Raw genomic sequence first — 23,347 nt, forward strand, 5'->3', positions numbered from 1 at the left:
AGAAAAATGCAAATTCAAATCAGTAAAATTCCACACTGCACATTCACCAGAATGACCTAAATCTATAAGACTGAAAATATCTGGCAAAGATATGGAACAAATGGAACACTCATCAAGGGATCTTCAAAAATTTCACAAACAAGTGTGCTGTGAAAAGACTACATGTGAATTTCATATTTTTTACATCAGAATTAAATTTATCTTTAATCTCATTTTCCTTGAACTTTCTGAAATACTCTTGTATATTGTCAATGGAGTAAAAGATTCATAACAACTATCACAGAAAATTGCTTTGCAATATCTATTAATGCTAAGCAGTGACCCAGAAATCCAACTTTCTTTTAATGCACATAAAAGAAACAAATAGGTCTACCAAAAAGCACAGATAAGAACATTTATAGCAATTTTATTTATAACCTCCAAACTGGAAACAACCAAAATGTTCAAGAGTTAAATCGTTAAGATGTGCTATTTTCTAACAGTGCAGTATTACTGAGCCAAAAAATAATATATTGCTACACATTGATGACTTCTATACAAACAAAATATTGAAAAAAACAGAAGTCAAGCAAAAAAGTACGCACTACATTTAAGTGAAGTTCAAAAACAAGCAAACTTCATCTTTTATGGTAGAGATCAGAACAGTGGTTATTTCTGGTGGGATACTGATTGAGATGGGACTTGAGGTAGTCTTCTGGGGTCCAGCAAATGTTCTGACTTGTTTGGGGTTGGGTGTGGTATTTTCTTAAGTATATACATACGCACAAATTTATCAGTGTGAGCCCTTAAGATCTGTGCGTGTAATAGGACAAGCTTTCAACCTAGTGGTTAACAAACCCACATCCTACACTGGAGTGCCCAAGTTCAACATCAGGCTCTGCTCCTGACTCCAGCTTCCAGCTCATGTAGACTCTGGGAGGCAGTGATGATGAGTCAAGTAGTCAAGTTCAAAATGTTGTTATGTGGTAGACTTGGATTGAGGTCCTGCCTCCTGACTTCAGCCTTGGCTACCGGTGGCTGTCAGCAGCATTTGGGAATGAACCACTGTGTAAGACCATTCTTTGTCTTTCTCTCTTTCAATTAAAAAAAAAAAAAAAAAGATATACTGGTGTACTTAACTATTCAAGTTATCTTTTAAAAATTCATAGAAATCCATATTATGAAAAAAGTATGCACAGATTTCAAAAATTTTTGCACCAAAATAAATTTACGTTTTAATTCGGTTTTCTATAAATTCCCTGAAATTACTATAAACATAGAGTACATTATATTTTCATCTGAATAATAAGATAGGAGCCAGTGCTGTGACATAGTGAGTAAAGTGCCAACATCCCACATAAGCTCCTATTTGAGAACTGGCTGTTTCACTTCAGATTCAGCTCCCTGTTTATGTGCATGTGAAAGTAGTGGAAGATGGCCCAAGCACTTAGTTAGGTTCCTGCACTCATGTGAGAGACCTGAAAGAAGCTCCTGGCTTCTGGCTTTGGATTTACCCAGCTCAGGCCATGATGGCCATTTGGGAAATGAGCCTGTGGATCGCTCTCTCTCTGTCTTTCAAATAAATATTAAAAAAAAAAAAGAAAAAGACAAACAAAATGTACCCTGAATAGTTGTACATCTAACGGAATGACAAAACAAACAAACCAACCCCACATTTTTTTAACTCACTCTATTACAAAGGCTGTAAAAAATAGGCAATTTCATATATGGATGGTGAGAGTGAAAATTGGTATAACTTTTGTGGAGGCTAATTTTTCGATATCTTACAAAATTACAAACATACTTAGTCCTTGATACAGAATCTCGCTTCTAGGAATTCATCTTAAAACTATATCTTCCTGGGCCCAGCATGATAACGTGGCAGCTAAAGTCCCCGTCTTGATTGCGCTCGGATCCCATATGGGTGCTGGTTCTAATCCCGGCAGCTCCACTTCCCATCCAACTCCCTGTTTGTGGCTTGGGAAAGCAGTGGAGGACGGCCCAAAGTTTTGGGTCCCTGCACCCATGTGGGAGACCTGGAGGAAGAGGCTCCTTCTTCGGATTGGCTCAGTTCCACCTGTTTGTGGCTGTTTGGGGAGTGAACCATTGGATGGAAGATCTTTCTCTCTGTCTTTCCTCCTCTCTGTATATTTGCCTTTCCAATAAATAAATAAATAAATCTTCCAAAAAAAAAAAAAACCCTGTATCTTCCCACATATCTCACACACACATACACATGGTTATTTACTACAGCATTGCATATAACAACAAATGACTGGGGAAGACCTAAAGTATATGAATAAGGCACTGTTAAATAAAGTGTGGAGATACTTCTCAAGGCACGGCTAGCTAGAGTGACCACACAGCAAGAGTCCCAAGTGCAGTTCAAACTGGTTGGCAGCAGCTACTTTAGAAAGACAACCTTCATGAAGAGCTACTTGACAAGTGAGTTTGAGAAATATGTAGCCATGTTGGGCTTTTGTTCCATGCCAACTGGGGGCCTATCAAGTTCAACTTTTGTGACAGAGTTGGCCAGGAGAAGTTTAGTGGCCTGAGGAATGGCTAGTACATTCAAGCCCGGTGTGCCATCTTACTATTTGATGTCACATCCAGAGTTACCTACAAGAATGTGCTTAACTGGCATAGAGACTTGGTGTGCACCTATGAAAACATCCCCATTGTACCGTAAGGCAATAAGGTAGATGTTAAAGACAGGAAAGTGAAGGCAAAATCCATATCTTTGACCAAAAGAAGAACCTCTGGTACTACAATATTTCAAAGACTACAAATTTACAAAGCTCTTCCTCTGGCTTGCTAGAGTTCACTGGAGATCCCAAGTCAGAGTTCATTGCCATGCCCGCTCCTGCCTCATGGACTCAATACTGTCAGTGGTCATGGACTCAATACTGTCAGTGCAATATGAACATGACTTACAGACTGTGCAGGCAACTACTATCCCAGATGGGGAAGGTAGACCTGTGAGTAAATGATGCTGCAGCCCAGTCTGGTTTTAGAGGTATCTGTCCTATGATATTAGCAAGACAGTGTGTGTGCTGCTCTTGTTGTCTGGCTTCATTCGTGGAACACTCAAGGAGATGAATGAGTTTACAGTGAATGTGGTAGTCTAAAAACTACCATCGTATTTTGGACCTGCATACTTAGCTCTGTTTTGGAAGGTAGCTGTTTTCTTCTCAAGTTTCAAATATAAGACTGCAAATAGTCTCATTATAATATTCAGTGGTGAAATCAGTTGTGCTCCTATAATTCCCATGCTTCTTTGTTTAGAACCAGAATAAAGTTGTATTTCAAATACCTAAGCAAGCAAATTCTTCCTTTGTTGATAAGCATTTTTAAAATTACTAGAATTGGGAAACTGATACTATGTTATACTTACATTAGCTTTTTTACTACTACTAGTTAATTGGAAATCTACAATTTCTCTTTACTTTGTCTGAACTGTGTCACAAACAGGATATGACAGGTGATGAATCGGGTGTTATCCCCTGGGGAAGATCTGCCAGAATAAATGATGCGTGATTTGTACATACAGATAGCTGTTTTAAAGGATCTAGCTGATTTACAGTATAGGAAACTATGCTTAATATACATCTTCAAACATGGACAGTGTAGTTGATAATGGAAGCATGGGCTGTTCCTGTCTATTACAAGTGAGAATAAAAAATATATGGCACACAGGAACATGAGAATATCAGCTAGTTGTAAAAAAGAATTGGGAAGGTTTTTATATTGCTACAGAAAGAGATTCCATATAAACTGTTGAGAAAAAAAAGACACTGAAAAGTATGTACATGAAAGAAAAGATAAAAACATCCTAGTATACACTTAAACTTACCAAAAGTAACCAAAAGAAATGACTAACAGACACTAGCTGTATATGTAATGGAAGAGCTTTTAGAAAGTGATAAGATGGAATACAGCATGGGAGGGAAGTTTTCATTTTAAATCTTTTTATATATTTTATGTACATGTACCAATCACTCAAAATTAAGTAAATTCATTTCTTTAAGTAGAAAGGGACAGGGCCCAGCACAATAGTTCAATTGGCTAATCCTCCCCTTTCAACCTCTAAAATCCCATATGGGTGACAGTTTGTGTCCTGACTGTTCCACTTCCAATTCAGCTCCCTGCTTGTGGCCTGGGAAAACAGCAGAGATGGTCCAAAGGTTTGGGACCCTGTACCCATAAGGGAGAACTGGTAGAAACTTCTGGCTCCTGGCTTTGGATTGGCTCTAGCTATTGTGGCTACTTGGGGAGTGAACCAACGGATGGAAGATATTTCTATCTTTCCTTCTCTCTGTAAATCATTTCCAATTAAAAAAAAATCGTTTTTAAAAAAGAAAAAGTAGTAAAGGAAAATAGAAGGAGGAAAAAACATCCTAAAAAGGGGTAGTTTTCCAAAATAATGTCATGAATTTTATAATCTCATCTGGGTGTTATACACAGAGAGCTGTAATTTGAAGCAGAAGAGATTTAGGATGGCTATACTGAACTTGTCAATATGAAGGGGAGCTAGATGCTGAAAGAGATGAAATACTCTTATCTGGTGGCCTTAAAAACAGGGGGGTACTGTCAGAGCTTCGCATGAGGGCAGCACTGGGTAACAGCTACAAGATCTAAAGTTAGAGGCCTGGATTAAAGACTCAGCATAGACATTCTTCCTAAGGGTATAACATGCCTGGAATAAACTGCTTCCCCCAAACTTCATCTCCCCTTAGCTAAAAAATGGGATGAATAATACTAACAATCATCAATTGGATATAAGAATTACTAGGATAATATAATTATATTCTGCCTATTAAATTGTTTATTAGAACAAACAAGTTTGTACTTGCCTCCAAGCTCTCTATAAGGCCCTATAAGTCTGAAGGTTTTGTGTCTCAGAACAGCCAGTGCCAAATATAGAGTTATTTTTCTCTATTAAATTTTTCTCTCTATTAAATTCTTAGATGATTCTGTTTGATGGGTTGCAGGCCAAGGTCAGATGTTCTGCCATATGTATTACAAAGGTACAAAGGTTCAACAATTGGAAATCATCAGTGAAATAAAAAAAAAACTATGCATAGATTATAGCTTCCATTTAGTAAAGGAATTGGCTTTGCTCAGAAGAGGAGGAGGAGGAGGAGGAACCACACTTTTCCTGCCAACATCCAAGCCTTTCACAATGCCTTTCTTGCTAGCCTGAGTGCTCCAGGAAAAGGCCATCAATAGCATCCTTCCAAGGGTCTGTGTGAAGCAGGGAGAAAGGAAACACAGTCAGCTCTTTTTTCTCTACAGGAAGGGAAGGCTGAACAACTGCACATCAGGAGAGAAGTCAAACAAATTGCCCATTCAAGCCAAAATAAGCTGCTCCTGAGGAAAGCAAAACAGCTGGAGACAATTCAACAAGACATGGAGGTGAGGGACCTAAAGACACAGCTGGCTCCAGGGGGCTTGCTCTAGGAGACCCTCAACTCATCTGGGAGCCATTCACCAAGTTTTGTTGCAAGTGGAGGGGAAGCATGAATGGAAAGGAGGAAAATAAAGTACAGAACAAGCCAAGTGAACAACCACTTGCCGAGTGCCTATGAGGTAACAGGTACTGAGCAGGACAGTCATGACCATTTTGGAGGACAGCTCTCAGGGGTGGCTATCACAAGATGGGATCTGTCACATGAGATCGAAACAGGGTAACTGTATAAGGCACACAGGGAGAGTAGTCAAGCCAGCCATGGCTAATGGCAGCATCTGAGTTTCACTGTCTCCAGACCCAACAGTTCTTCCCCATTCTTAAGCAGCAACTCATGCCAACCCATCTTCCAATGTAGCCATGCCTGATGAGATGAGAGAAACTCAACCAAGAAACCAAGCAAAGAAATCTGCCACATTACAAAAACAAGGGGCTGGAGGGGAAGGAAGCCTTAAAGCATGTGAAGTAGCAGAGTACAATTTCCATGTCTAGAGGAAACAAAACACAGTGGCTGTGGGCCCGCTGCATACTGAAGCAAGTGGGGCCTGAGTCCCGTCTGGCATAGTGCATAACAGAAGCCTGACATGAACGCAATCGGGCTTAGAGGAAGCCAATCCCTCCTAGTGCAGTGATAGCAGTAGCAGCAGCAGCAGTAACATTCTAGGCACTGCCTAGATTAGCTTGTCTTAATTACATCCAGGCTGGAGTAGATAAAGTATCTGGTAGCCTGCAAAGCATGCCGGTTCACTGTGATATTTTCTAGCTCCTTCTCTTATTCCAGCCCTTTTACTGTTCACCTCTCTGCTGCTGGCAGCTTCCCTCCTTTGCTATCCTTTGCTATCCTGGGTTCTGCCTCTTTGCACACCCCATTTTGGCCTGCCAAGTAGTGATTCAAACTACTGCTACCCAAGGCAGCTGAGCCAGTCTAGCTTACTTCAGACAAGAGAATTTTAGTCTTTGGAAAGATCCAGACACTGTTCTAGGTGCTTTGAAAAGGCAAGAAAGGAAAGGAAAACACGGGGGCCTTGTCTTTCAGATGGTCAGAGTCAGAAGCTGGAAGAGAGAAGTGCACAGAAGCAGAGGTCACCAACACATGCCCAGCCGTGGCAGGGTTGTAATTAGAATCCTAATATGTCAGAACTACAGAAAAATTTAGGTTTACACTTTAAAATATCAGTCTTACAAATGAGAAACAATTACTTGAACTGAAAACATTAAGTAGGAGTCAATGGTACAGTGGGCCAAATCATCATCTGTGACCCTCGCATCCACAGTGTCACAGTTCTGGTTCTGGTTGTCCCACTTCTGATTCAGCTCCTTGCTAGTGCTCCCAAGAAAGCAGCAGAAAATGTCTCAAATACTTGGCTCCTGCTGCCTAGGTGGATGACCTAAGATGAAGTTCTAGGCTACTGGCTTTGGCCTAATGCACCTTTAGATGTGGCAGTCATCTGGGCAGCGAACAAACCAAATGTCTCTGTAACTCTGCCTTTCATATGCAAATGAATAAATCTCTATTAAAAATAAAGAGAAGGAAATGAGGCACAGATGTCCTTGCGCTTGCTTACTGCTAACAGGAGGAAAGCTGCACTGAAGTCAGGCAGGCTAGCTCACACTGTAGTCTGTTCAATGGATTGTGAGATATAGACTGAACCTACCTGCACAAGAAGGCATCTCAAATTAATTACAGATGATTAAACTTTGGTTATTCAGAGCCAACTAAAGGGAAACCTCAATTTAAGCACAGACTGGACTCCAATTTGAGTTTCTGAGTTTTACTAAACACAAGGAAATGAGTGCAGTGAGCCAAGCCTCAAATTTCCAAAAAGTGAACCAAGAGGAAAGAACATCATATAAGGGATTTATTCAAAGAACTAGAGAAGCCCAATAAGTTCTTTCTTTTCTTAGTGTCTTTCTATATATAACACCCCTCCCTACCCCACTGTCCATAGCCTGTGAGTTCTTTAATATCTTCAAAATACCCGTTTCCCCCACCCCAACCCCGACACAGGGAGGCAAGCTCAGTCACTTAAAAAGATGATCAAGTACATGGACTGAAATTTTCAGAAAAGAAGCTTCTAATGAAACCTTAGGCAAACAAAGTCTTCCATTTCCCAAGTCTAAATCTGCTCCCAGCATGCAGGTACATATGCGTGCAAACACACACACACACACACGCTTGCTTCTAGTTAACCAAGATCTGCTCTAATTCAATCACATCAATTTCAGAATACAGTTATCAATATGTAAAAAAATCACTTACCAATTACTGCCACATTATGCTCTGAGCCACAAGAAATCTGATAAAAAGAAGAAAATAAGCATATTAGAGAGAACATGTGTATCTCGGCCAATGTATTTCATGATCAGCTTTTTTCAGACATGTCCATTTTTGGACAAGTTTTAGGAAGAAAGTAGAATAAAAAACTACTACAAAAGTTTAAATTATACTCACACCTAGATAAAAAGAGAAAGTGAAAAAACAACAGTAAACATAAATACATAAAGATGTTAAAGAAATATTCTTAAGCCATATGGGCCATCAGTAATTTTTAAACCCTATTTTTCTTTTTTTTTTACTTCTCAATCTTTCTATAATGAACATATGTTGGTATAAAAATGAAATGATAAACAGTTTTTGAAAACTGAACTAAAAAGACCATCACTCTCATCTGGACTGATAAAATGAGCAAAGAATTCAGTGGAAATAGACTGGCACAAGGAGAAAATTTTTTAGCTTTCCTCATGTGCCCTCACTTGCTTTCACCTATCAGGCACACAGACATTCTGCAGCTCTCTGAATATGCCCTGTTCTCTCACACCTCTCAGCTTTTACATATGCTTGTTCTTCTACCTTGTTCTACTGCCTACATAAAAAGTTTCGAGGGGACAGTGTTGTGATATATCAGGTTTAGCTGCCACCTGCAATGCCAGCATCCCATATGGCTGCTTCTTTGTGCCCACTTTTGATACAGCTCCCTGCTAACGGCCTGGGAAAATAAGATGATTCAAGTGTTTGGACCCCTGCCACCCACATAGGAGATATGGCCAATACTCCTGGCTCCTGGCTTCAGGTTGGCCCAGAATGGTGGTTGTGGCCATATGGGGAGTAAAACAGCAGGTAGAAGACTTTTTCTCTTTCTCTCTTTGTAACTCTTTCAAATAAGTAAAATCTTTTTAAAATTTTAATTGAAAGGCAGCTATTGAGCCTGGCTAAAGTCCTTGCCTTGAACACGCCAGGATCCCATATGGGCACTGGTTCTAATCCCACTGGCAGTTCCACTTCCCATCCAGCCCCCTGCTTGTGGCCTGGGAAAGCAGTGGAGGACAGCCCAAAGCCTCGGGACCCTGCATCTATGTGGGCGATCCAGAAGAGGCTTCTGGTTCCTGGCTTCAGATTAGCTCAGCTACAGCTGTTGCAGCTGCTTTGGGAATGAACCATCAGATGGAAGATCTTCCTTTCTGTCTCTCCTCCTCTCTGTACATCTGACTTTCAAACAAACAAATAAATCTTAAAAAAAAAAAAAAAAAGAAAGAAAGAAAGGCAGCTATAGAAAGAGAGAGATGGAGAGACAGAGATCTTCTCTCTGCTAACTCATTTCCCAATTGATCAAAACTGCCAGAGCTGGGCTGATCTGAAGCCAGGAGCCAGAGCATGTTGTGGACTGGGAAAGCAGTGGAGGACAGTCCAAGGCTTTGGGAGCCTGTCTCTACGTGGGAGACCTAAAAGAAGCTTCCTCCTGGCTCCTACCTCCAGCCTTCAGATCAGCTCAGTTCCTGGCCGTTGTGGCCACTTGGGGAGTGAATCAGTTGATGAAAGATCTTTGTCTCTTTTCTCTCTGTAAATCTGGCTTTGCAATAAAGATAAAAATAAATCTTTAAAAAAATCCACAAATATCTAATACATAAAAGACAACCATTTGGGGGTTCTGAACCCAGTGCTTCCTGCCAGTGAGAAACTTCATACCCTTCTCCCTGTGCCAAGTCCCAGCTGTTACCATGATGCAGTAACGGGGGCTACAAAAGCACAAATGGCGCCCCAGGCACTAAGTAAGAGAAACTCTACTCTGGAGAAATACCTGGTGATCTTTGTCAGGATGCTCATTTTAGTCCCCACCAAGAGGGAAGTTTCAGGTTCTAGAGAACATTCCTGCTGGAAGGAGCCCTAGGGCTCATAACAGGGAGACCACTGAGGCCTGGCAATGGCAAATAACTTGCTCCACTTCCAGGGCAAGTCAAAGTCCAAACTAGGACTACAGCCACCACTCTGTTCTCCACTTCTGTAAAATCATCCACTGGAATGTTTTCACACACGACTGTCATCATGTGGTATTTGTCCTTGTAGATCACACTTGCTTTATTACACACAATGTCCCTAAGATTCATATATATTGTCAGAAAGATAATAGTTTTCAAAATACATTGAATTCCTGAAAAATATTAACAGATTTTAAGTTTCCCTACCGCACACAAAAAGGACAATTTTGTGAGGTAATATCCATACTAATTAGCTTGATTTAGTCATTTCAATATATAAAAACATCATGTTGTCCATAATAAAACAATATTATCTGCAATTTTTTAAGGTAAAATGAAAGATATCTAAGACAAAAGCCACCCTGATTCTAACATAAGTCCCTTTCTTAACACTTCTCACAATTTCCCAGTGACAACCACTAGGAAACAAAAAGTCAAAGCTTCTTAGGCAGGCCCCTAACATTTAAGCAACAGACTGGAGAAGCTTTTCACACTGGAGATCAATTTGCATACCTGGAAGAGAAAGGGTCCTTTTTTGTGTCTCTCAGATCCCAGCTTCCACAGGGTGGACAGGGTGTGGACTTCCTGACAGTGGCTGATAAAAAGCTACCTGTGTATTTACCCCCAGTAAATATGTCGGCTTTCCAGTCTCTGAGCTCCTTTAAGGTTGGGTCTGCCTATGGTTTACCTGCAGGTCTCCACCATGTCTTACCCAACACCAAACACATTGCACAAGTTCATTATGTGCTTTCTAGCTGTATTGTAGCTAGTTCCTAGGCCTGTGGTAGAAAATTGCTTAGACTGAAGAATTTAAAAAGAATGTGCAATAAGATAATGCTTATGTAAATTATGGTAAAACCATCTGATAGCTGTTATGCAGCCTTAGTACGCAATGTCTATAGTAACACTATCGAAAATATGCTATTCTGTGAAACAAGAAAAAAGCAATAAAATTGTATATCATATCAACACTATATATTATCTCAACTTTATAGCAGAACATGAATAGAAATAAGTGGAAGGAGATACATCAAATTGTGAACAGTGACTGCCTCTAGGCTGGGGATGAGCTTGGCATTATGAGTGGGGTTTGTTTCATTTTTCTGCACTCTGAAAGAGCTGTTAAAAATGAGAAAAACAAATATAATGCAATTCCTAACTGAGAGGGAAAAGATAGTGACTGGCTATAAAAAGACATAAGCAATAAAACCCAATATGTTTAGAAGTAATGAGGGGAAAAAAACTGAAGGAAATACAGCTAAATTATCAAAGTGCCTCTATCACAGCTGTAGGATCAGATGATATCTTTGCTTCTATTTTGTGTTTTCTGAGTGTTCTTAAACTGTGGCGGTAGTGGTGGCAGTGATACAAGTGGGAATTAAAGCTACTCCTATGTGCCAGGCATCACGCCAAGGCATTTTAAAAACATTGCCACATTTACCAACCACAACCATCTTTTCAGGTACATTTGACATTGCTCATTTTAGTGATAAGGGAACTGCAACTCATACATACCAAATAGCTAATGAGTGGTCACAGCAGAACTAAAAAACCTTGGAGTTCCAGTGTACGTGAATTCCAAGCCAGTGTTCTCTACAGCTATGCTACATCATGCCACCTTTGGTTTTCGTGTATTTTTTTTACGTCATTTCATTTACAAAATGAAGGCAGTGAAAGGACTTGAGTTAATTCCCATGTTCACCCTAGAGCTATGGATTGCAAAGCTGATCACCCTTGAGAACAAAGGGCTTCCAGAAACAAGCTACTGACAATGCCAGTATCAGGTGGCAGACACTGCTCTGAATTAATGAGTGAGGCAAAAATAAATAGGTATTGCCAAGCCAATGGAGACCCTAACGCTCATAGCTCCTTGCTTCTTCTTACTGTGTGTTGGCATAAGTGTCAGGAGCTTGCACACCACAAGTCAATCCCTGTGCTACACTCCTTCAACAAGACTGTATCAACAACCATTTGGTTCATATTGCTCCTGTCAGTATCTACCCACTGTCCATATACAGGCAGCATTCTAGAAAATTTTGTTAACAATGGCAACATGCCCAGAAAGAGAGATTTAGAGCCAGAAAGCCAGATGAATCCCAGGTCTAGGCTCCTTGGCTCTAAGACTTTTGCCAAGGTACTTCACTTCCTGTTCTGAGTATTCTCAGGTATGCAAAGTAGGTATGTAAAGAAGTTCTGTCTTACAGAACTGCTGGAGGGCAAATAAGACAACCTGTCTACTTTCATCCATGCATACCCTCTTGCTTATATCCAAGTCTGACTGTGTCATGCTTCTATGAAAACTTCTTCACAGGATCCTAGTATCCATCAACAAAGCATGATTTGTAAACCCCTAATGCGTAGGTCTCTGTTTACCTCTCTGGTCTCATTTCCTCATCCCTACTACTCATAGTTCCTGAGCCCCTAGTAATTAATTCCCTTTGTTCATTCATGCCACACGACCTCCTCTCTAAGAACATCATGTTCTTTCTTATCTTTAAAGATTTATTCTTATTGCAAAGTCAGATATATACAGAGAGGAGGAGAGACAGAATGAAATACCTTCCATCTGATGATTCATTCCCCAAGTGACTGCAATGGCTGGTCCTGCACCAATCCAGAGCCAGGAGCCAGGAGCCATTCCTGGTCTCCCACACGGGTGCAGGGTCCCAAGGCTTTGGGCCGTCCTCGACTGCTTTCCCAGGCCACAAGCAGGGAGCTGGATGGGAAGCGGAGCTGCCGGGATTAGAACCAGTGCCTACATGGGATCCCGGTGCATTCAAGGTGAGAATTCTCACTTTAGCCACTAGGTCACCACGATGGGCCCCATCATGTTATTTCATGCTTTCATGTTGCATGCTATTCTCCTGGATTGGAATTCTTCAACTGTCTACCTAGGAAAATCTTTCTAGATGGCTCCAATCCCACTTGCTGATGGATTACCCCTGCTTGGTCAACTGAACCCCTCTGGTTATTCCCACAGCACCATGGATCATGGTCCATATCTCACCTGTGATGTTTGCTCATAGACTGTGCATGCTTTAGACACATTTGTTTCTTAGGCATATAGCAGCCTGCCTTCCCAGGAGTATATTCGCCACACAGCCCAAGTTCAGGTGTAGATTGTGTGTGTTTGTGTGTGTGTGTGTGTGTGTGTGTGTGTGTGTGTGTGTGTGTACATGAAATTGTGGGAGGGAGAGAAGCCACAGTAAAAAGAAAGGGAAGGGAAAATACATGATCCCAAAGCAAGGGCAAATAATAGTGTGGCCAGGCCAGTTTGACTGCAGACAGGCTCCTATGGTGCAGAATTCCCTGATCCTTGGCTTGCTGTCATCTCAATGGTTCAAATTTTTTCCTTTGCACATTTAGGATGAAGATAAACCACCCATCCAGTTCCTTTCATCTGGCAACCCCAAGGTGTCTCCAACTAGGAGAACCCTAGCTCAAACATCTTGCCTGGGACCAAGAGCACCCACTTCTGAATTGAACAAGCAGCACCTCCCAGGAAGTTTCCTGTAGGACTAGCTGTGAAAGGGCAACAAAATTTTGTCCTCTCCTCTCCCATGGGAGCTTTAACCTGGTAGAACTCCAGACTTTTAAGTTCTGAGTAGGGCAAAATCAGGGCTTAGGGAACACTGGAGGTGAGAAGTAGACATAGGTACAACCAGAACTCAGGGGAAAACACTCTGGGATGCCAGGACGGGCAAGGAGGGCCTGACCTGCTCCACTGACCTGTGGCTTGCATCACCTGTCACAGGGCCAACAGGACATGCTAATTGGCTCTTGCTCCTCACCAATGGACCCAGGGTGCCTATAGATGCTATGGCAATGGGGTACATGCTTGGAAGCACACTACAACATGGGATGGGGGGAGGGAGCTTCCATTTCAGGGAGGCCAGGTGCTCCAACCCACATTAAGTCCTCGGCTGGCACAGCAGCCCCGGTGGGAGAAGTGTGCCGGAAGCAGCTCAGAATGGCAGTCCCAGCTGGTGGACAGCTTGCGTCCAGCAGGGATAATACAACAAGGGGATGAGGGCCTCATTGCCACCTTTATTAGAGCTCCGCCCAAAACCAGCTGCCATCTGTGCAAAACTTGGGAGAAAAACAGAATTTCCAAACTGTTAGAAAAGCAGGACTAGAGGGGCTGGGCAGGTTATACAGGCAAACCACAATCCTGGGAACCAATGAAGTTCTACCCCTAGGTTCAGAAATAGCCCCTAATGGATACCAGGGCAATACAAGGATAGCTGCTTGGTTGCTTGCTTCTGGAAACATTTAGACTGTTGATATGCATTTAACTTTCTCTGTGAGGCTTGAATTTTGACTGAAGCCTAGATACCAAAGAGAACCAAAAACTGGGACCTGCAAATGAGAGACTCCATCTGCTGACTATCTCAAAGTTCAGAGGAAGGACCCATGATATCTGCAAGCCAGTTCCTTAAAAATAAATAAACTCCAGCTGTAAGCAATTAACCAGGTTGCCTTGTATCTAGACAAGTGTTACATTGCTGGGAGAAAAGCAGCCAAGAGCTGGCGGGCACCTGGGCTTGGCTAATGCCAAGTTTGTGTTAACTATTTCAGTGTGCCAGCATAGATATCTATTCTATTTTTTTTTAAGATAGCTGGGGAAGGTAGGGAATGCTTGGCTGAGATCTGCCACCCTGGCCCCAGGTAAGGAGGCTGCAGATTGCCCAGAGAAGGTGGTTTGGGGATGTACTGAAGTGGGAGCAGCTGAGGGGATGTCTGACAGGAGAGGAATGACTTCTGGAACCTTCCATGGTCCTGGCCACTGCACTTGCAGGTAGGTGCGGGAGCCGAGACAAAGTAGCTTAGAGGGAGGGAAACTGAAGGGCATGTCTGAGTAGGGCCAAGGCACCTGCCCACACGAGCTGGGCTGGACTAAACAGCATCACCTGCACCATCTGGTGCACACAAAAGCTGGAGCTAGGGGACATACCTGGCTGGACTAAGTCACAGTACCTGATAATAAGTGCTACAACAGGGTGTGAGTCCTGTCAGGCTGGACCTCAGTACCCACTAGCAGGTTCAAGATCTGGCACTAGGAGTGAGTTTGGTAGAGGAACTGTGGGAACTCCCCTGCTGGGTTGCAGTTCCCACTGGTGAACATGATAGCCAGAGCTGGCGGGGGGGGGGGGTGTGCTGGTCATGGCAGCAACAACCATCTGCAAATGTTTGGATGGAGTCTGAAGGCAGGTCAGGCCACGGATGCACATGAGATCCAGATGGGATGCATGACAGACCCGGATAGGCCACATCACATGCCAGCAAACACAAAAATCAGGGCTGGGGGCATGTCTGGTAGAGGTTACTGGGGTTACCTCAACTAGGCTGCAGCACCTGCTGGGCTGGGCCACAGAACCCATTAGTTTGTGTGAGAGGTGGGTGTGGGGCAGAACTGACCAGGCAGCTGCATCCACTGGTATATGCATTGGCTGGCAGAGGTGACAAACTCAACCTGACCCTATACTGACTGGCACACACAAGAGTCAAGTCTGAGGTCACCAAAGATGAGGTTCCTTGGGGGACTCCCTCACTAGATGGCTAGATTAAAACCCTGGCCACAGGAAAGATCATGATATATGTTGTCCAACCTTGGAGTGCTTGTATCAGGACTGAGTCTCCCCAGATGCTGATGACTTTGTGCAGTGGAGAGCATGCCCAGATACACATGGGGGGCATGACAGCCAGCTCATCTAACCCAGAAGAGGATGTCAAGTGCCTTGTCAGAGGACAGAAAGCAGAACAGGTTGGACTATGCTTGTTGCCAAGCTTTGCAGTGTGTTTCTGGGTCTGTGGATGCACTAAAGTAGCATCTGTCAACCAACAAACCTTTGAAAGATTTTCTCAACCATGGTGCAAATATCTCAGTACTATCAAAACCACTCAAACAACACCCTTGGAACATTCTTCCCCACATTGGGGTCTTTAAGATATCATCAAATGACTGTCCCAATCCTTAGGTGCTAATGTAGCTCGACAGCAAGGAGAGACTTCTCCGTCCCTGCCCCCTGAAGACACAGGAGAAAAAAAATAAAGTGAAACATTTGTCCCACTCACCTTCCTCCATGCCTTGACCTTCCCCACCCTAATCAGAGAACCACATAGGCAAGCATTCTTCTCAACCATGCAAACAATATTTAAAATTAGACTTTAAAATTTTTCTTAAAAGTTTATTTTCATCTACTTGAAAGGCAGAGAAAGAATTGCATCTGATCCCCTAGTGCACACCCCAAATGACCTCAGAGTGGAGGTCTAGGCAAGGCTGAAGTCAGGAGCCCAGAACCCCATCCAGATTTCCCACGTGGTTGGCAGGGGCCCAGGCATTTGAGGCATTGTCCGCTGCCTCCCAGGATGCATTAGCAGGAATCAGAGTAAAGAGGACTCAAACTAGGAACTATAAGAGATTCAGGCATCCTGAGCAAAGTCTTAACTCCATGCACTACAATGCCTAACCCAAACCAATCTCTGCTTCACAAAGGTTGGGGTGGGGAGAAAGAGAACTGGGTACCTCATGCCAGTGACATGAGCTAATTTTACTCAACATGCACTTCATTTCACTAACGGGACCCTGAGATGTGCTCCCATCTCATCTGGTCAGCAAACACTACTCAGGAGTTAAATCACAAGTCCCAGAGCAAACTGGACTAAAAACCGTGGTCTACCACGTCAAATCTTGTAAAGTTGTCCACTAAGCACACTACGCTCCTCTTCTGATTCTGGTTCCAAACCGCCCCATCCCTTAGGGCTCAAACTTCCAAGCAACAGCTCTCCAACTCTTATTTTCTCCCTAGCCTTATGTTTAGTCTGTCTCTAATTTCTATGAATTTTGCCTTCTCAGTGATTCTTAAATCTGTCTTGATTTCTAGCTGGTATCACCTATTTTAGCCTCCTTCAACCCAGCCTATATTTTCAATAATTCTGGCATGGGTACAGAGGCTACCTCCCCAGTATGGAGTCACAGAACCTTAATCTGAGTCTTGGCCCTGCCACTTCTCGCCATTCAGTCCTAGGGAATCTTTGCTTCTCTGGCTCTCATCTGTAACATAGAATACAAAGCTATTTCATAAAGTTCATGGAGAAAAGAAATTAAAAATAAGCTATTTTGGTACAAAAGTTTTCAAATCCATGCATATGAAGGGTGTTAAAAAAAGGATATGAGGAGTCCAGTGAAGTAGCCTAGTAGTTAAATCCTTGCATCACATATTGGCATTGGTTCATGTCCTGGCTGTTCCACTTCCCATCTAACTCCCTTCTTGTGGCCTGGAAAAGTAGCAGAGGATAGTCCAAAACCTTGGGACCCTGAATCTGCGTGAGAGACCCAGAAGAAGCTCCTGGCTTCGGATAGGCTTAGCTCTGGCTATTACACCCACTTGGAGAGTGAACCAGTGGATGGAAGATCTTTCTGTATTGCCTTCTCTCTGTATATTTGCCTTATTTATGAAGGACTATAGTATTGTAATAACATGAGTAAAATCATTTAGGGGGGAGAAAATTTAGTGGGGTAGGGAAATCCAAGACTCAATGGAATTGTATTATAAATTTCAAAATAAGAAAATCATAAAAAATAATAAAAATAGAAAATAAACAAATAATGGTTATTGCAAAAAATTAATAAAGCTTTAAAATTAATGAAAATAATTATGAAAAAAGCCATACATAACTTTATAAATTTCTTGTATCAAAATAAATGTACATTTTAATTCCATCTTCCATGAAATTTTAAAGTACTTCAGGCACCTCTCGTGCACCCTAGAACTCTCCAAGACACTTCTCTCTGACCCCCTTGCAATGTAGCAGAATGAAATTCATTTGAGCATGATCCTGTTCTACAGATATTTCCAGGACATACAAAATACGTAATTTGAGAGCATACAAAAGAAGATCATAAACATTAGGAACCTACACAGATTTTCTACAAATAATTCTCCAATTTCCTTTTTCAAATTACTGACAAATAAGAAATGACTAAAGAAGCTTATACTGAATTAGAAAATGATATACATAATATTTAGAATATATGCAGTTAAACTAGTGAGGCACTCAAAGAAACTGACACAAGCTATGTCTTTAACTGATTCATTATTTTTTCCATTAAATTTAAGTTTAATATTTATTACCAAGTTGAAGAGATTACAGATCAACATGGGCCTCTACTAGGCTGCAGAGGGACAGGGAGGAGGTGGGGTGGAGAAAATGCATCACTCCTTGTTGATGGACTACATCAGCAGCAGCGGATGGAGACGGTCCGTTGATGCTGCCTTAGAGATCCCAATGGGGGGGGCGGGAGGCAGGGAGAGTGTTCTGAGGAGACAGTTATGTTAGTGTAAGGAGATACAGGCAAAGAAGTCAGAAGTAGTAGGAACAGTAGACAAGAATAGTTAGGTAGAATATGAGGGTTGTATAGGAAGCAGCAACAGCTCCTTTTGCTGAGGATTCAAGAAGTTCTAGGTTTTCAGGCTGCCTTGTGCTCTAAATGGATCTCCAGATGTCTTTAAAAATATTTATTTATTTTACTTGAAAGTCAAAGTTACAGAGAGTGAGGGAGAGACAGAGACAGACATATAAAGAGAGAGTGAGAGCGCTTCCATCTGGTTCATTTCCCAAATATCTCAATGGCCAAAGGTAAGTTTGTCTGAAGCAGGGAGCCAGGGGGTTCTTCTGGCTCTCTCACATGGTACAGAGGCCCAAGGTTTTGAGTCATCATCCTCTACTGTTTTCCCAGGCCATTTAGCAGGCAGCTGGATTGGAAGTAAAGAAGCTGGGACTCAAACCAGTGGCGTGGCCAGTGGGGATGCTGCTGCTGCAGCCAGAGAATTAGCCTGCTTTTCCATTACACTAGCCCCATCCAGATGTGCTTTTATCAGACATTTGCTTGAACAGATCCTTGCAATACTAAAATAATTTGAGAATAATTCTGATCCCAACACTGACAGACTGAAAAAGCCCAACAACAAAAATGCATGTGGATATCAACAAAGGCACACCATTAAATTACTTAAACCCTGGGAGCAGCATTGAACCATGTGAGCTGAGCAACCATGTTCAAAGTAAATCTCATAGTAAATCTAGGGAAACATTCTACAGAATGCTTTTCTTACCCTAATAGATTGCCAATGCCAAGTGCTGATGAGGATGTGGAATAACTGAAAATTCCCTACATTATTAGTAGAGTGAGATTCAAGAACTGCTTGAAAAATCGTCAACAGTTCTATCAAATGCATAGATTTCAGTCCTTTTTTTCTTTTCTTAATTTTAATTTTTAATTTTTGAATTTTATAATACAATTCTGTAGAGTCTGGGATTCACCCCCTCAGATTCCTACCCCACCCCAGCTGATTTTCCCCATATTAATAGTATAGTCCTTCTTAAGGAGTTATAATTCCATCAGTCTGTTATTTAAGTGTGTCCTGACAGTGCTGGTACAGATAATGTCTGACAGTCCAGCATCCCATTGTCTAGATATATCCAACAATTTCATTGGGAGTTCATCTCTGATTTGGAAGTAAGGATGCACGTTTCATTATGTCTTCACAGTTTGATATGGTAGTCTCTATTAATCTATCACTATACATTCCAACTTGCATGACATTTTCTTATATTAGACAGAACATATGGTATTTGCCTTTTTGGGATTACAAAGTCCTTTTTTACAACAAAATAAGCATACTTTTTAATTCCACTTTCCATGAACTTTTTGAGGCACCCTCATATGTTCTACTAAAATCAAATGCTTTATATGTGGGTGTTATCTCTATTCATACAAGCCCACATATTGTTCATGAACATAATAGGCTATTCACTTTTTATTTATTAAACGTGGAGTTTGTATGAACATTCTTATGCATGCCAGTTGTTTCATAAAAGCAACAGCTTGTTTCAGGTACACGAGTGTAATATTTATGCATGTAAGTGTTCATGCACACACATATCCACGCAGACAAGTTGAGTTAAATCCACATGAAACTGCCTAGAAACAATGACACACAGCAGCAATGAATTCACTTGACACACAGATCTTGAATTTTAGATACTATTTAAGAGGAATCAGAGCTCCTTGGACATATGACTGATTCAGAGTTGGGAAAAGAAAAAAAAAAACAAAAAACAAAAAAACAAATTGAGCCCAGAACATCTATTTGTGCCATGAAATAAAGAAGTCACCAAAAAATGATACAGAAATGTTATAAGGAAATAAGAGCCAGCTTGAAGGGGCTCCCACTAGCTAAATCACAGAGAATTTGAACATAAAAATGAATGACAGTGGATTACAACCCATTGAATACAATTAAAATCCATGAGTATATACTAATAATTAGATAGGGAAGCAGGAAAGCTCTTCCTTACAGTTGGATGCCAAAACTAATAAATGTAAAAGGAATAACTGAGCTATAAAGTAGTTTTGCAACCATTATAGTAATAATTAATTCAAGTAAAATCAATTAATTTGGAACTACTGGGCAAAAGACTGAAGAACAGGATATTTACAATGTTTCTCCACAGATCACTTCTTAATTACAAAATGACAAGTAGTATCTTTATGGAAGAAAAAGGGAGCAGACACCACCATACACAAGTTATCTAAGTTGGCATCACTAATAATGGGAGAAACTAAATCAGACGCCTCCTCACATGAGGAGGCATTAAAGACACACACAACATAAGTTACTTAGCATTCCTATCAAAAGGGCATGAGCGAAATGTAATCATGAAGGGAAATCAGATAAAACCAACTGAGGGAATTAAAAAACAAACAATTGTCCCATACTATTAAAAAATGCAGTGTCATAAAAAACAAAGAAAAGTTATTCCAGATTAAATGAGGCAAAGAGGCATGACAACTAAATCCTGGATTAGATTCTGGATCACAGTGAAAACGGCCATAAAACATAAAATTGAGACAACTCGGACACAGGAAGAAGCTCTTTAGATCAGAAATAAATATTTTACCAATTTTAAGCAAAAAACACAATTGTGGCAAAATGCTGTGTCTAGGTGACAGGATTTGAGGGTTTTTGGTTGTTACTTGTTTTTTTAATAAAAAGATTCAATTATTTGTTTGGAAGTCACAGTTAATGAGAGTGGGGGAGACAGAGATCTTTCATCTGCTGATTCACTCCCCAAATGGCTACCAATGGTCACAACTGAGCCAGGCAGAAGCCAGGAACTTCATTTGGGTCTCCCATGTGGTAGCAGGGACTCAAGAACATGGGCTATCTTCCGTTGCTTTTCCTGGGCCATGAACACAGAGCTGGAGTGGAAGTGGGGCAGCCAGGACATGAACCAGCTTCCACATGGGACACTGGCGTCTCAGGTAGTGGTTTTTCACCCACTGTGCCACAATTCTGGTTCCCTTTTTATTATTCCTGAAACTGTTACTACTAGCTTGAAATAAAAGACTAAAAATGAAGCAAGAATTAATCTATGGTAAAGGTTTAGGATGGTGGCTCTCTTCAGATGGATACACCTGGTTGGTTTGCTACAAGACCCAATTTAGCTAATTTTGTAGGTGTATGCAAATATATATGAATTCATTATAATAAATAAAACAATAAAACAAATTCATTGAATTGAACATTTAAGGTTTTCTCATTTTACTATCTACTACACTACAACCAAAAGAAATAAAGAAGAAAAAAATTTTTTCTTAAAGATGCTCTTGCTTTTTTCTCTTTCCTTCCTGAAAATTCAATCCAAAAGCCTGACTGAGGAAGGCAGTCAAGTATTGGAGCCCACAGGAGAAAAGTGACTTAGCAGGGTCCCTGGGGCCTCAGAGCCCAGCTGGCCAGCTGTGCCCTGGTGGGAGATCAGGCTGTGTCAGGAAAGTAACCAGCAGGACTACGGGCAGGAGACTGCTTTCATTCAGGAGAACTGAGCAAACATGTAAACATATTGACGATAATGGGAATCAGGTTCCTTATTGTCTGCGAAATGAATTACAACAGAAAGAGGGAGATACAGAATGAACTGCATAGTGCTGGGATCACGATTAAAGATACTGATGTAAATTTCTAAGTTTTCAAGATATGTTGTGCGTGTGTGCAAACACACATGCCCAACAAATATATACTTTCTGGGTTTGTTCACTGGGAAAAAAATTCCTAGCACAACAAAGACACCTAGAGATTTTCATTTGTAAGCATCGTTCCAGGACTACTTGCAGAAATGGCTGATTCTAGGTCTGATGTAGGAAAATTCCCAGAAGAATCTGGAACATTTGTGAGAGTACAAAGTGCTTCAGGTGCATGTCAAAGAATCTCGACGCCAACTTAATGGAGTTCCCACTAGCAAAAGCTGGCAAAATGGGAGCATCAAAATAATGATTCTAAACGACTGTGAATACAATCCCCTGGGGGTTCAGATAGACTCAAGAGTCAGACCTTTCAGGCCCGGTGCAGTAAGCCTATCAGCTAAGATCCTGGCCTTGAATGTGCCGGGATCCCACAGGGGCACAGATTCTAATTTCAGCAGCCCTGTTTCCTAAGCAGCTCCCTGCTTATGGCCTGGGAAAGCAGTCAAGGACAGCTCAAAGCCATGGGACACTGCACCTGTGTGGGAGACCCGAAAGAGGCTCCTAGCTCCTGGCTTCTGATCGGCACAGCTCTGGCCGTTGCAGCTGCTTGGGGAGTGAATCAACGGTCGAAAAATCTTCCTCTTTGTCTCTCCTCCTCTTTGTATATCTGACTTCCCAATAAAAATAAAATAAATCTTAAAAAAAAAAAAAGATGGACCTTTCTTTCACCCTGTGTCAATCTCTGTTTAACAGAGAGACACCTGATGGTATTAAGGTATATCGCCCTCAACCTGGCTTATCTAAACTTCAATCAACACAATGAATAAAGACCAGAAGTTAGCTGGATTAATACTTTCAATTTTTTTAAAGAATTATTTATTTTTATAAGAAAGTCAGGGCCCGGCGCGGTTGGGCAAGTGGTTAAGGTCCTCGCCTTGCACGCCCAGGATCCCATGTGGGCGCAGGTTCTATCCCGGCAGCCCCGCTTCCCTTCCAGCTCCCTGCCTGTGGCCCGGGAAAACAGTCGAGGACGGCCCAAAGCTTTGGGACCCTGCACCTGCGTGGGAGACCAGAAGAGGCTCCTGGCTTCGGATTGGCATAGCATCGGCCGTTGCGCTCACTTGGGGAGTGAATCATCAGACGGAAGATCTTCCTCTCTGTCTCTCCTCTCTCTATATCCGCCTTTCCAATAAAAAAAAAGTAATAAAAATAAATCTTTAAAAAAAAAAAAAGAAAGATTTACAAAGAGAAGGAGAGTCAGGAAAGGAAGTGGAGCAGCCGGGATACAAACCAGCTCCCACATGGGATCCCAGCACAAGCAAGGAGAGGACTTTAGCTAGCAGGTTACTGCACCAGATCCCAATATTCCCAATTCTTATTCCTCATATCTATATTCTTTGCACTGAATGCGCTACCACTATGAAGAGAATTACTATCCCATCCTTTGACTCTGTACTAATCATGTGACTTACTTTGGCACTGGGGTGTTAGCAAATGTTTTAACACAAAAAGAGATTTAAAACTGGCAGCGTGGCCTAGCAGCTAAAGTCCCCACCCTGAACACGCCAGGATCCCATAGGGGTGCCGGTTCTAATCCCCGCAGCTCCACTTCCCATCCA

The 23,347-nt window shown here is 41.7% G+C and overlaps 1 protein-coding gene across 4 annotated transcripts in view; it reads right to left on the bottom strand.

The window, feature by feature from the left end:
• SERGEF (secretion regulating guanine nucleotide exchange factor) overlaps positions 1-23,347 on the bottom strand; it is a 236,676-nt gene that overhangs the window by 88,831 nt on the left and 124,498 nt on the right. For all 4 annotated transcript variants that reach the window (XM_040988461.1, XM_040988460.1, XM_040988459.1 and 1 more), the window contains one exon: positions 7,707-7,743. In XM_040988461.1, the coding sequence (XP_040844395.1) occupies positions 7,707-7,743 (37 nt within the window). The remainder of the gene's footprint in view (positions 1-7,706; positions 7,744-23,347) is intronic.

Source organism: Ochotona curzoniae, unplaced genomic scaffold (genome assembly GCF_017591425.1).
Source record: "Ochotona curzoniae isolate NIBS_2020 unplaced genomic scaffold, NIBS_Ocur_1.0 contig_4877, whole genome shotgun sequence".
Taxonomy (NCBI): Eukaryota; Metazoa; Chordata; class Mammalia; order Lagomorpha; family Ochotonidae; genus Ochotona; species Ochotona curzoniae.